This window comes from Dictyostelium purpureum (genome assembly GCF_000190715.1).
Source record: "Dictyostelium purpureum unplaced genomic scaffold DICPUscaffold_2, whole genome shotgun sequence".
In the NCBI taxonomy this organism is placed as follows: Eukaryota; Evosea; class Eumycetozoa; order Dictyosteliales; family Dictyosteliaceae; genus Dictyostelium; species Dictyostelium purpureum.
This window is the reverse complement of record NW_003519339.1, coordinates 255848-269154: the sequence shown is the minus strand read 5'-3', so window position 1 is coordinate 269154 and position 13307 is coordinate 255848. Positions and strand designations below refer to the sequence as shown.

The 13307-nt window shown below is 24.5% G+C and overlaps 8 protein-coding genes across 8 annotated transcripts; 2 read left to right on the top strand and 6 right to left on the bottom strand.

Moving 5' to 3' along the window:
- Positions 1-57: 57 nt before the first annotated feature.
- On the bottom strand, positions 58-1693 carry DICPUDRAFT_146686 (uncharacterized protein; the record flags this gene model as incomplete). Its single annotated transcript, XM_003282959.1, has 4 exons — positions 58-383; positions 743-1177; positions 1506-1610; positions 1654-1693. Coding segments are annotated over 4 exons (906 nt in total), but the record flags the coding sequence as incomplete, so codon positions are not given.
- Positions 1694-2155: 462 nt separating this feature from the next.
- On the bottom strand, positions 2156-3361 carry DICPUDRAFT_25123 (uncharacterized protein; the record flags this gene model as incomplete). Its single annotated transcript, XM_003282958.1, has 3 exons — positions 2156-2521; positions 2582-3007; positions 3077-3361. The coding sequence occupies 3 exons, from the start codon at positions 3359-3361 to the stop codon at positions 2156-2158; spliced, it is 1077 nt and encodes a 358-aa protein (XP_003283006.1).
- Positions 3362-3623: 262 nt separating this feature from the next.
- Positions 3624-3877, bottom strand: DICPUDRAFT_146684 (uncharacterized protein; the record flags this gene model as incomplete). Its single annotated transcript, XM_003282957.1, has 2 exons — positions 3624-3763; positions 3838-3877. The coding sequence occupies 2 exons, from the start codon at positions 3875-3877 to the stop codon at positions 3624-3626; spliced, it is 180 nt and encodes a 59-aa protein (XP_003283005.1).
- Positions 3878-4514: 637 nt separating this feature from the next.
- DICPUDRAFT_74044 (uncharacterized protein) lies at positions 4515-5279 on the bottom strand (the record flags this gene model as incomplete). The annotated part of the gene is made up of 1 exon (XM_003282956.1): positions 4515-5279. One exon carries the CDS (start codon positions 5277-5279, stop codon positions 4515-4517), a length of 765 nt encoding a protein of 254 aa, XP_003283004.1.
- Positions 5280-5576: 297 nt separating this feature from the next.
- On the top strand, positions 5577-6043 carry DICPUDRAFT_146682 (uncharacterized protein; the record flags this gene model as incomplete). Its single annotated transcript, XM_003283015.1, has 2 exons — positions 5577-5800; positions 5878-6043. 2 exons carry the CDS (start codon positions 5577-5579, stop codon positions 6041-6043), a joined length of 390 nt encoding a protein of 129 aa, XP_003283063.1.
- A 133-nt stretch (positions 6044-6176) lies between these two features.
- Positions 6177-7403, bottom strand: DICPUDRAFT_96258 (uncharacterized protein; the record flags this gene model as incomplete). The annotated part of the gene is made up of 2 exons (XM_003282955.1): positions 6177-6530; positions 6603-7403. The coding sequence occupies 2 exons, from the start codon at positions 7401-7403 to the stop codon at positions 6255-6257; spliced, it is 1077 nt and encodes a 358-aa protein (XP_003283003.1). The 3' UTR covers positions 6177-6254.
- A 327-nt stretch (positions 7404-7730) lies between these two features.
- DICPUDRAFT_93382 (uncharacterized protein) lies at positions 7731-10535 on the bottom strand. Its single transcript, XM_003282954.1, has 3 exons — positions 10301-10535; positions 9009-10197; positions 7731-8966 (listed from the first exon to the last, which is right to left on the bottom strand). Exons 1-3 carry the CDS (start codon positions 10442-10444, stop codon positions 7897-7899), a joined length of 2403 nt encoding a protein of 800 aa, XP_003283002.1. The 5' UTR covers positions 10445-10535; the 3' UTR covers positions 7731-7896.
- A 1455-nt stretch (positions 10536-11990) lies between these two features.
- On the top strand, positions 11991-12956 carry DICPUDRAFT_25046 (uncharacterized protein; the record flags this gene model as incomplete). The annotated part of the gene is made up of 1 exon (XM_003283014.1): positions 11991-12956. The coding sequence occupies one exon, from the start codon at positions 11991-11993 to the stop codon at positions 12954-12956; it is 966 nt and encodes a 321-aa protein (XP_003283062.1).
- Positions 12957-13307: the final 351 nt, after the last annotated feature.

Sequence of the window (13307 nt, the reverse complement as noted above, 5' to 3'; positions counted from 1 at the left end):
ATTATACATCGCAGCACATCCCCTTAGAATGACTGATGCTATCAAAGCAAGAAAAACTTCTTTCCAATCACCTTGCATTTTTTGCTTCAAGTTTACGGAAGAGGAAGGAGTGCTTCTATAGGCAAGTAGTGAACATGTTGATGAACCATTTATAAAATGCCTTACCGGCCAATTTAATTTTATTGAGAGCAAATGTAAATATATTGAACCCATTGCCTTGGCTGATAATGATTTCTCTAAATTCTCCATTGATATTTCGTTGTAGCTGTAAGATGCTTTTATGAAAGCAAAGTGAATAATTGAATCTGGCTTTGGTAAATCTTTATTTTGTTCATATAATTGGTTTATTGAAGATTCTATTAAATTCATATCGCTAATATCCACTTTATTAAAATAAAATTTTATTTTTTTGAAGAGCTGTTATCATTTAAATGATTATTTATTAAATTCTTTAAATCCAACTTTAAATCTGATACTGTTAAAATAATAATATTTTCAACATGATTTGATTTGCTATTTATAAGCCTAGTTATTATATTTAAAATTGTTCCTGTTTGACCTGTAACTAGGATAGTGTTGCCAATATCTTTGTTGGAGTTTTGATTTTGGTTTGAATTATTCTTTTTTATAAATAGCATGGGATTATTCTTTATTATTTCTATTAATATTTGATTATTTCTAAAAATGAATTCCCTTTGAATATGATCTCTATCACCAGCATCATCTTTTTTTAAAATAATACTATTTATTATGTTTATATTTATATTATTTAATGATGCTTTATCAAAGTCTGTTAAATATAAATTTAATTGCCTAAATTCTAAAAAATATCTCATTGCCCCCAATACTGATGAATTTAAATAGTTTATACATTCTTTCTTTGTATCTGTCGATAAAATTATAAATTTTGTTGATAGATTATTATTTAATAAATATTTGTTAACATTACAATATTGCAATGTTATTTCTTTAAAATTATTTAATTCTAATTTTTCTAAAGTTGGTAAAAAGTAAATAACTGATTTATCTGTAATTTGCAAATCTTGATTTAATTCCTGATTATCATTTATTATGTAATAATTTAAATTGAAACTTTTAAAATATGTTGTTAAAATATTTAAAACTTTATTTTGGTTTAATGTATCGAGTTTTGTATTTAAAACTAATAAAATATTATCTATATTATTAATATATATATTATTATTATAATTATAATTATAATTATAATCTATGTAATCATATGAATAAATAAAATTATTAAAACACATTCTATTAAATTATTAACAATGTTATAAAAAAAAAAAAAAAAAAAAGAAAAAATTCAAATTAAAAAAAAATATAAATAAAATAATTAAAAAAAAAAAAAAAAGGGTAATATCTTATTTTATAAAAATAACAATTTAATACCCCCACCACACAAAAGAAAGAAAAAAATTAAAAATAATATTCCAAATCTTGTATTTCGTATTTAATCTTTTCGTTATATAATAATCCCTCTTTATTACCAAAATCATTATCCAACTCTTTTGCTTTTGTGATCATTTTATTTGACAAATCGATACCCAATATACCATCTACACCCAATTTAAAAGATTCCCTACAAAACCACCCTATAATTATTATTTTATTATTAATAAATATTCAATTTATTACCATATCGACAACCTAAACCCAATGCATTTATACCACTCATATTGGGCAATAATTTCTTTAAATAGGGCCTTCAAAAAACGAATCAAAGCCATTTTTAGATCTTGGTAGTTGGGCAAAGTTGTTAAAAAACTTTTCATTATCATAAATGTTTTGAGATGCCATTTCGTTGTTGGGATTGAATATTAAATATAAATAGAATATTATTTATAAGAAATATTAGTAATAATCCTATCAATCTATAAATTGTAATATTTAAAATATTTAAAAGAAGAGTTTCAAAAAAAAATAATAAAAAAAAAAAATGAATAAAAAAATAAAAAAAAAATTTTTATTTTCAATTTTTAAATTTATAAAAACAAAAAAAATAAAATTAAATTTTAAAAAAAAATTTTATTGTAATGGTTAAGTGACACCCCTATCCTAAAGATTTAAATGATTTGGTCAAACAAAGGGAGATACTTAAATTAATAAAAATTTTAAAATTTAATAGGCTTTTGAAAATTTAATCGAAAATAATTTCAATTAAATAGAGAATTGATCCAGCACTATATCCGGTTTTATTACCAGCACCATTTGATCTATTTGATGTAAATGAAACTTCTTGAGAGGAAACTGTTATTGCTTTAGTTACATTTACACCATAGGGTGGATTATTATAATCTTCATTATAAACAAAGTATGGATTTCTTTTTTCAGTTTCAGTACCTTCTTTAAAAACAAAGTTTTCAACTACATTTCCAGCTTTTACGGTCCAATTAGCTTCATGAACTATTCTATGATGAAATTTGACTTTGAATGTTCTTGATTTTGCACTTGGGAATTTTACAATCAATGTGTTTTGTAAAATGAATCCTGTTGCTGAAATACCCTATTAGATAATAATTAATAAAAAATCAATTTGGAAATTTTAAATAATTAATATAATTACATTGAATCCACCTGTTAAACTAGGGGTTAATATTGTCCAACCGTTTAAAGTATTTGGCCCGATTAAATGTGATCCTTTGGAGTCATCAACTTCATAAGTAATATTTGGAGGAGTTCTTCTGTAGGAAAATGCTCTGACTGGATAATAGGTGAAGTCTGCACTTCTGAACACTTTAGCTGCATCAAAATAGGGTGGAAAAAAGTATCCAAGATATGGTGAAGCTTCTTCACCATAGGAATGACGTGAAAGCATCCATCCACCTTTAATTACCTTTTTTATAAAGTCAATTGAATAAGAATGTAATCTTGATCTGGCATCATTTACATCAAAATCACTGAAACCCCATTGTTTACCATAAAATACACAATCTCTTTGAATACATAGATATTGAGCAGCGGTTAAAATATATAAACCAATGGTGTTAATCTGTTTTTAAAAAATTAATATTAGTTTATTTAAAATTTTAAAAAGTATAAAAACAATTAATATACATACCAATTCACTTTCTTCTCCAAAGTAGAGCAAACCATCAGTAATTTTATCACGATATAAAATTAATTGGAATTGAAGAGATGATGAAAGTGTTTCATTTGACATTGATTTGATTTCATTTGATATTATAGAATCATTTACATTTTTATTACCATTTCTTTTGAAATACTCTTCAGCCAAAACAAAATAATCATCACCAGTTTTTTGGAGTTGTTGGAATCTAATAATGCATTGTCTTCTTCTTTCCTCACTTAATTTTTTTTCAATGAGCTTTTCAACTGCTTCCATGATTTGTTTGAAACTTTATTATTAAAAGAAATCATTAATAAAATATCACTTATAAAAAATTTAATAGGTAGTACCTACAACCTCTCTTGGCTGTTGAGAAAACCAAGCTTTCCAAAAAGAAAGTTAAAAGCACCAAAGATGATTGGTGAAATACCATATGGGTCGGCTGATAATGAAAAACCCAATATCTGCCATAAATCCTCAAAAGGAAATTCACTGTAAAGTTCTTTGGCACTCTTTTCAGCCTGTATCTCTTGAAATGCTATTTTAAGACGGTCGTTTCTTCAGCATCAAAGGAAGTAATGGAACTATCAATTTTTTTCAATTCTTGTAATTGTTCATTTAAAAAAAGTTTAAATTTTTCATCATAGTTTTCATAAACTTTTTTTGATCTATCTCTACCTATTATAATATATTAAAAAATTGTTATTTAATATTTCCTGAAATTATAAAATAAAATTATTATTCCTATTTACAATCTTGTAGACGTGTAATTTTTTCATTTGAAAGAGACATTGTATATATAAATTATAATATTTATAAAAAATTGAATTTTAATTTATAAAACCAAATTACAAAAAAAAAAAAAAAAAAAAATTAATTTATATTAAAAAAAAATAAAAAAAAAAAAGAGGTTTGATAATCAAACAAATTAATTATAATAAAGCTTTTCATTTTAATAGGGTACCAGATCGCTTAATGATTACACAATAAATAAAAACTGTTATTTGTTGAATAAAAAAAAAAATTATCAGATGTGTGGATATATTTTTAAAAATACACAGTAATTGGAAAAATAATAAAAAAAATTGTATTTAGAACAAAAATTAAATAAATATGAAATTTAGTTTAATTTTGTTTTATTCTGAATATGATATAAATAAATAATAATTGTTTGAATTATGTAATATTTTAATGAATGATCATAATTAAAAAATGAAACAATAAAATTTGAATTATTTGAAATGCTTTATCGGCCATTTTAATTTTATTGAAAACAAATGATAACTTTATTATAATAATAATAATAATCTATATAACCATATTTAAACTATTAAAACACATTCTATTAAATTATTAACAATGTTGTAAAAAAAAAAAAAAAAAAAAGAAAAATTCAAATAAAAAAATAATAAAAAATATAGTTATTTATTTACTTTTTAGAAGCTTTGATAATTAAAATCATTGGTCTTTCTATTTCTATTTTTAAGAAATCGAATTGTTCTATTTGATCTTTTGAAGGAGCCCATTCGTTAACATGGTCAATTGAGAAACCACAATTGATAAGTTGGTTGATATAGGTTCCCATTGTACGATGCTGTTTAATGACACCCTCTGCCATCCAATTAGAGACACGTTCACCCTCTATGGAATAATCTGAAACTGGCCATGTCTTTTTTTCATTTAAATCAATAAAATCGGTGTAAACTTTAGGGCATGAATAAATTGGATGCTCTATAGTAAACAAAAGAGTGCCACCTGGTTTTAATGATTGATGTACCTGCTTTAACATTGATTCTAAATCGACGATATAGTGGAATACAAAAATACTGAATGCTAAATCATAACTTTCTTTTTTCAATTGTAATGATTCCAAATCTTGTATTTCGTATTTAATCTTTTCGTTATATAATAATCCCTCTTTATTACCAAAATCATTATCTAACTCTTTTGCTTTTGTGATCATTTTATTTGACAAATCGATACCCAATATACTATCTACACCCAATTTAAAAGATTCTCTACAAAACCACCCATATCCACAACCCAAATCCAATGCATTTATACCATTCATATTTGGTAATAGTTTCTTTAAATAGGGCCATTCAAAAAACGAATCAAAGCCATTTTTAGATCTTGGTAGTTGGGCATAGTTGTTAAAAAACTTTTCGTCATCATAAATATTTTGAGATGCCATTTCGTTGTTGGGATTGAATATTAAATATAAATAAAATTTTATTTATAAGAAATATTATTAATAATCCTATCGATCTATAAATTGTAATATTTAAAATATTTTACATTTAAAAGAAGAGTGTTTCAAAAAAAAAAAATTAAAATAAAAAATAAAAAAAAAAAAAAAATAAAAATTATTTTTTTTTTTTGAAAAATTTAATTTTCTTTTTTTATTTTCAGAAACATTCGGTTTTATATTTATAAATAAATAAATTTAAAAGGTTAATTAAATAACAATAGTTACTATAATAATTTAAAAATGAAAGAATTTGATCAATTATTAAATATTGAAAATGACACCTACGAATCATCAAAAGAAAAGGGCATCAATGACGGTAAAAGATTAGGATATGTAGAGGGTTATCAATTGGGATTCGACAAGGGCACCGAGTTGGGACAAGAGATTGGATACTATCAATCATGTGTTACAGTATGGAACCATTTGGTTTCAAACTTCAATGGAACACATAAATTTTCAACAAGGTATAATAAATAATTATTATTGCGCATAATTACCAACAAATAGTATATAATATTAATACTAATATTAATATTTATAGGGGTATTCAAAATTTAGAAAAATTAACCAAATTATTACAAGATTATCATTTAGATTTTAATGACGAAAATATTATGAGTACATTAAGTGATATTAGAATGAAATTTAAACTTACCTCTGCCCAATTAGGTTTGCAAACTAAGGAGAATGACGAGCTATCCTTCTAACATGTAGCGCAATAGTAGTAATGGAATTATCAAACAACACAAACAAAAGCAGCCCAATCTTATTATCATTCTCACCGTTCCCTATAAATGTCTTGTTATTAATAATAAGGTAAGTTTTTAAAGTATTTATTTTATTATCTAAAAAAAGGATTTTATTTATTAACTTTTTTATTTTATTTTTTTTTTTAAAAAATACTATTTATATTACTATTCATTCTCTTGCTTTGTTATTGTTGCTGTTGTTATTACTATTGTTACTATTATCTTCATGTTGTTGTTGGTATCTTTCTTTACTTTTTTCTTCTTCAATAATATCGCAATATGGCGATTCAACTATTAATTTACAGATATCAGTTAATGATATTAATGAAATTGGTACATTATTATCGTCAACAATCCAAACTCTGTGAATTTTATTCTGTGAAACCCTTTCAATAGCATCTTTAAAGGTATCATTAAGCGTTAAAACAACTGGATGATCTGGTTTCTAAAATAAATAATAAAATAAAAAAATTAATATATTATTATTAAATCCATTTAAATATAACATTATTCTTACATTTTTATTTTGTAGTAAATCATTATTGTTATGTTGGTTATTTTGGTTTATGTTTAAAAATGATAATGTGGGCTCCAATAATAACTTTATAGTTGATTCTTTAAGACCATACAAGTCGTTAATGCTAAGATTGCCAATTATTTTATTATCGTTATCATTGAGGACGGGTACTGCTGAAATTTTATGAAGATTCATTAGTTTGAAAGAATCAATGGTCATAGTTGAAGCTTTGGTGGTGATTAAAGATTCTTTGGGTGTGAGGAATGGTAGCAGCTCTCTAATAGTTGCAAACTCCAAAGTTTCACCTAAAACTGATAGGTTTTTTGAAAGGAATTTAATTACTTGGCTTTGAGAAACTATATTTTCGATTTCTGAAAAGACTGATAACAATGCTACTCTATGAATACCGGTCGAATATAATCTAAGTACCTCTAATAATGATTGTTCCTCTAAAACGACTTGAAACTGATCTTTTTTACTGACGTTCATAATGTTGTGAACATTACTGTAAAGAAAAGCAATTGAAAACAATCTGATATTTTCATCTGTGGAATTCTTATCTATAGTATCAAACATCTTTGACATTAATTGTAATACATCGTTGGTATCAACAAATCCCACTACTCTAGTTCTTTCTCCATCTTCTCCGCCCTCGACCACTGGTAAACATGTAAGTGAATGCTGATATAACAATTCTAATAATTTTTCGACTGATTCGGTTTTTTTTATTGAAATAAATTGATCTTTTTCGATTATATCCCCTATTGCAGTTTGACTAAAAATTCTAATATAATCATCCATGTTTTAAAAATAAATAAATAAATAAATAAATAAATAATATGAAAAAATAAATGTTAAAAAATGATATATTTTTTTTTTTATGTGTGTGTTTTTTTTTGAAAAATTATGTAATTTATTTAAATAAATAAATAATAAATAATTGAAAAAATTTTTAAAAAAAAAACAAATTAAAAAATAATTAAAAAAAAAATAAATATATCTATAAAATAATATTATTTTAAAAAAAATATAAAAAAAAATATAAAAAAACAATTTAATTTATTTTTTATTTTTTTTTATTATTATAAAATCTAAATAATTATAAAAAATATGCAAATGATAATATTTAAAATATTAAAACAATATACAAATATAGCAGTTTATTTTTATTATTATTGTAATTTATAATTTTATTATTAAAATAGTGTTATGATTTTTTTGATTTTTGGTTTTTAATTTTTTTTTACAAATTAGTAAAAAAAAATATTTAAATTAAAAAAAGAGGGTGTTTAATTTAATTTAATTTACCCAACATACCAATCATACCATCACCGCCCATACCTTCTAAATTTGAAATATCTGCATGTAAAACATCATGAACTGATTGTCTGAATTTTGAAAGTTGATCTTGAGTAAAGCTATTATAAGTTTTATCAGACATTAATAAAATTGGTTTTGATTGATTTCCTTTGATTTCAATGATTTTAGCGCAAGATAAAGACATTTGATCTTTTGTAATGAGAACAACAGTTTTGTCACTGGTAGTTTCGAGTGATTTAATAATATGTTTTTGGTCATCTGGATTTTGTAAAGCTTCTGGGCAAAAGATTGAAAAACTATTACCAATAAATAAGAATGAATTGGCTGGAATATTATTAACAGAGTTAAATTTAATAACTTTATAGCCCATGATTTCGGCCCAATAATCGATGAGTTTTGATTGTCTATCATTTTTAATTGAGCAATAAGCTAATTTGTGTTGTCTATCTAAAACAATTTCGCTAAAATCAATGAAATAACCTTCTGGATTGATAGTACCTGCATTTGAGGAGGCTGAAGTGCTGCAGTTGAATGAACTTGATGAATCTGTTTCAGCTTTTAAGCATGATGGGCCATTTATAAAATCTTGCATTGAAATGATATTACATTTTAATTCACCCTTTTCACATGGAGTGAAATCATAAACTGTGTTGTATTTTTCTTGGAAGCAGAATCTCATTATATCCTCTCTTCTTTCTCTTCTTCTTGATGGATTTGATAATGGATAAATGACAAGAACGTCTTCTTTTGATTTATCTTCCATTTCTTTTTTGCTGTGAGTTGAGAACCAATCAGCTACAAATACAGCCTTGTCAGTTTTGTGCCATGGTTCGTGAGAGAATAAGTGGATTTGGACACCTGTATCACTGAGTAATTTGTGGAGTTTAGAGTAATCTTGTAAAACCAATTGTCTTTGTTCACGAATTTTGCTAGCATTCATACCAACACGATCCTTAACGAAATCAGTTGGAGCAACCATTAAAACATTATCGCATTCACTATTAACATTGGCAACATTTGAGCGGAGTCTTGGATTTGAGTTTTCTGATGTTGATGATCTAGAAGAGTTTGATGGTGAGCTTCCACTCATTGGTGAGTTATCACGATCTTGCCTTGAGACGACTTGACTGCAACAATGAACGGAACCATACATTTTAGTTACAGTACGGAAATCTACAAATAATAATTGACTGCTAGTTTTAGTTGAACGAGCAATAGTTTTAGCGGTAGCTTTATCGACGACAATGAACTTTCCATTACCAATATTTAAACCATTGCAACCATAATCCTTTTGATTTTGTTCGGTAGCATAAATTAATTCGAAACCTTCCTCTTTCAAGTATTGTGAATATTCGATATCATTTCTGGTGAGTTGATATACACCGTGGGCGTCTTTAGTGTATTCGTCTACTAATCTTCTAATTGGTGAATCTTGGCCACAAATAGTCTCTAAAATTAACATTACACGTTCATCAATAATATTACAGACTGTATCAAGATGCATACGTTGTTGATTTTGATCGAAATAATCCTTGACAACAGCAACTCTATCAGTACCAAAGAGATCGTTATTCATCATATACTCTACTGAATAGAAGTTACTTCTTAAACCTACACCAATCAATGAGAGGTCACGACCTACTGGATAGAAATCACCACCTTCTAATTTGCCTGGTTCTGGAATTTCACCAATGATTGGTAAACCTAAGATTTGGAAACATAATTTCATAACTTGTACCTCAGGTGCACGAATTGGTGAACTGAGACTTGCTAATACAATACCTTTGGCGGTAGTAATTTGTTGATCTCTTTGGAAAATTAAATTGACCAATGGTTTGAAACTGTACTCGGTGGATAATAATTCGGTATCACGTTCGCTCTTACGTAATTTAATGGTTGGACGAGTAAGAATAACTTCGACCAATTGTTGATTGCTCATTGATTCAATACATTTCTTTTTATATTGATCTGAAATTAAGTATTTATCTTCTTCTGAAATCTCTTCAGCATCTTGATTTGTATCCAATTCATAATGAATTGAGTTGAATGCAAAATCTTCCAATTTAACTCTATGTTGAATATCTTCTGACTTTGCTTTATCATATGAACCTTCTAAAATCTCTCTGACTGTATAAACTGTGCATCCTTCCTTTTCTAATAACTCTCTAAATTTTCTGTGTTCTTCTTGTGCTTTTGATAAATCTAATGGTTCTTCGTATAATGAACCATTTGGATGAATTGAACCCATCCATTGTGGTAATGATGGTTCATTTAACTAAAATATTAATAATATTATAAAAAATAAAAAATGTTAATATTATTATTACAAATAAGTTTTATGGATGATTATCTAAATATTTGAGTATTATAATACTTACAATAACAATTCTAGCTTCATCATTTTCATGTACTTGATTAAAACTTAAATTATTATATTTATTTGAAAGATTAAACAATGGTGAAGCTTTTGGATATGGTGAGCTAATTGATGATATACTGGTATTGGATATTGATGATTTCATTTTTATATGTTTTATTTGTATTACAGTTTACTTAAATATTTTCTAAATTATTAGAAAAAAGAAATTTTAGTTTTTTATTTATTTGTTTATGTGATTTAAAATTTTTGAAACACAAATATATTTTTTTTTTTATTTTTAAAAAAAATATGTGTTGTGTGTGAAATTTAATTTTTTTAATTTTTTGTTTTAAAAAAAAATTTTATGTGAAAATTATAAATATATTTATTATAATAGCCCCATATAAAGTAATTTTTTTAAAATATCATTTCTAAACACATCACTTAAACATCTATAAAAATTTTTAAAATTATCTATTTTTCATATTGTTTTTTAATTTTCTATTATTATTATTTTTATTATTATATAATTATTTTATACATACATTTAAAGGTGAATCGTTTTTTTAAATTAAAATTTTTAAAAAAAAATGATGAATATTTTTTTTAGTTTTTTTAGTAAATTCAAATATATATTTATTATTAATATTATATTATTAGAATATTTCTTTAATTATTATAATTTATTAATGCCAAAAAAAAAGGTTCTGTAGCAAAAAACAAAAAATATGTAAGAAAAATAATTTGAAATTTAAAAAAAAAAAAATAGAAAATAAAAAAAATTAATTAAAAAAATTAAAAAAAAAAAAAAAAAAAAATAGCGACCCTACATTTTTGTTTGTAGAATCACTTTTTTTTTTTTTTTTTATTTATTTTTTTTTTTTTTTTTTTTCCAATACCAAAAAACGAAAAAATAAAATTAAATTTAGAGCATATTTTTTTATCACAAAAATTCTAAAATTATCCTTTTTATAAGCATGCTTATATTAAATAAAAATGGTTTAGTTATATTTTGGTTTTATATATTGGTTTTATATATGTGTTATAAATATTAAAATATCTTGATAAATTTTTTCCAAAAAAAAAAAAAAATGGGGCAATTTTTTTTTTATTTTTTTAGTTTATTATTTATTATTTAATTTTAAAAATTGGTAATGATCGAATTCAAAAGTCACATTTTCAATTTTAATAAAAAGGACACCAAATATTTATTAAATCAAAACAAGTCAAAAAAACAAGTGGATAAAATAAATAAAATTGAATAAAATTGAATAAAATTAAATAAAATTTTATCATAATTATTACATGTTATACACGAAATAAATAAAACTTATACTTAAATAAATGAAAAATAATATTTATATCCAATACTTAAATTTTTAATACCATGTCCCACATTATTTCTTTCAGAAAAATTGAGAATAAATTAATTTTTTTAAAATTTTATTTTTTTTTTGTATTTTTCTTTGAATGCATTAAATCTGTTTCCGGAGCCAGCTCCAGATTATTCGTTTTTATTTTTAATATTTTTTTTTTTTAAATTAAATTTTTTTTTAATTGACAAATATTTTAAAATTGGAAAAAAAAAATATAAATTAAAAAAAAAAAAAAAAAAAAAATTTTTCATTTCAAATTAAAAAAAAATAAAAATAAATTAAATAAAATTATTTATAATAATATATAATAATATCAATAAAATGTCAGAAAATATGAAAGCTGCAGTCTTATATGAAAGCAACACTGTTCCAAAATATGCAGATTTCCCAATCCCAAAGGTTACAGCAGATGACCAAGAGTTGGTTTCAGTTGTATCATCAAGTATTAAAAATTTAGATAGAGGTAAGGTTAGCGGTGCACATTATACTGCATATAGACAATTCCCAACCACTATTGGTGTCGATGGTATTGGCAGATTGGAAGATGGAAGTTTAATTTATGCAATGGGTTTAACAGGTATGATCGCCGAAAAAGCTATTGTAAAGAAAGGTCAATATGCAGTTATCAACGACAAAGACGTTGATCCATATATTGCTGCTGCTTTACCAAATACTTTACTCGGTTCAGATTGTGCTTTATTGTTCCGTGGAAATATCAAAAAGGGCGATGTTGTTTTAGTTAATGGTGCAACTGGTGTAACTGGCAAGGTTGCTGTTCAAATCGCTAAAATTCGTGGTGCCTCAAAAGTAATTGCCACTGGTAGAAACCTTGAAGTCCTCAAAAAAATGCAACAAGATTTAGGTGTCGATGATATCATTCATCTCAATGGCGATGACAAAGATATCAGTGCCCAATACAAAGCATTACTCGATAAACAACCAATCGATATCGTATTGGACTATCTCTGGGGTAAACCAGCTGAGTTAGTCATCAATGCAATTGTTAGTCAAAAGAAATTCCACATTACTAAAATCATCACTGTTGGTGAAATGGCTGGTGCCAATATTTCACTCCCATCTGCTGCACTTAGAAGCACAGCTATAGAAATCATTGGTTCAGGTTTAGGCTCATTTGAGATGTCTACTTTAGGAAAATACTTTAAAAACTATTTAAACGAACTTTTAGGTTATGTTAAAGAGGGTAAATTAAAAGTTGATATCAGAACTGTTGACCTCAAAGATATCGAAAAAGAATGGCCAGTTAACGAACCTTCAGTAAGAACTGTTATTAAAATTTAAAACAAATCAAAACAAAACAAAATAAACAAATTTCCCAAATAATATTTCAAATAAAATTTATTTAATATTTAAATAAAATTCAAATAATTATATCTTTTTTTATTTTTTATTTTTATTTTTATTTAGATATACTTTATTACTTGGGTTTATACAAAAAAAGTAAAAACATTTATCTGTACAGTTATAATTATTATAATTATTATAGAATTGTAAATCATATTAATAATATTTATACATTTGTAATTATTGTTTTCTATCTATTTAAATGAATAGTGTCAATGTCTTCAAATGTGGTAAAATCAGGTGGGTATTTTGTTATGAGGATATGAAAGAGAATATATATATGTGTGT

Coding starts and splice junctions, on each gene's coding strand:
- DICPUDRAFT_93382 (XM_003282954.1), bottom strand. CDS start 10,444: ATGAAATCATCAATATCCAATACCAGTATATCATCAATTAGCTCACCA. Junction 10,198..10,300: donor ATGAAGCTAGAATTGTTATT/GTAAGTATTATA, acceptor TTAATATTTTAG/TTAAATGAACCATCATTACC. Junction 8,967..9,008: donor TCGTGATAACTCACCAATGA/GTGGAAGCTCAC, acceptor CATCAACATCAG/AAAACTCAAATCCAAGACTC.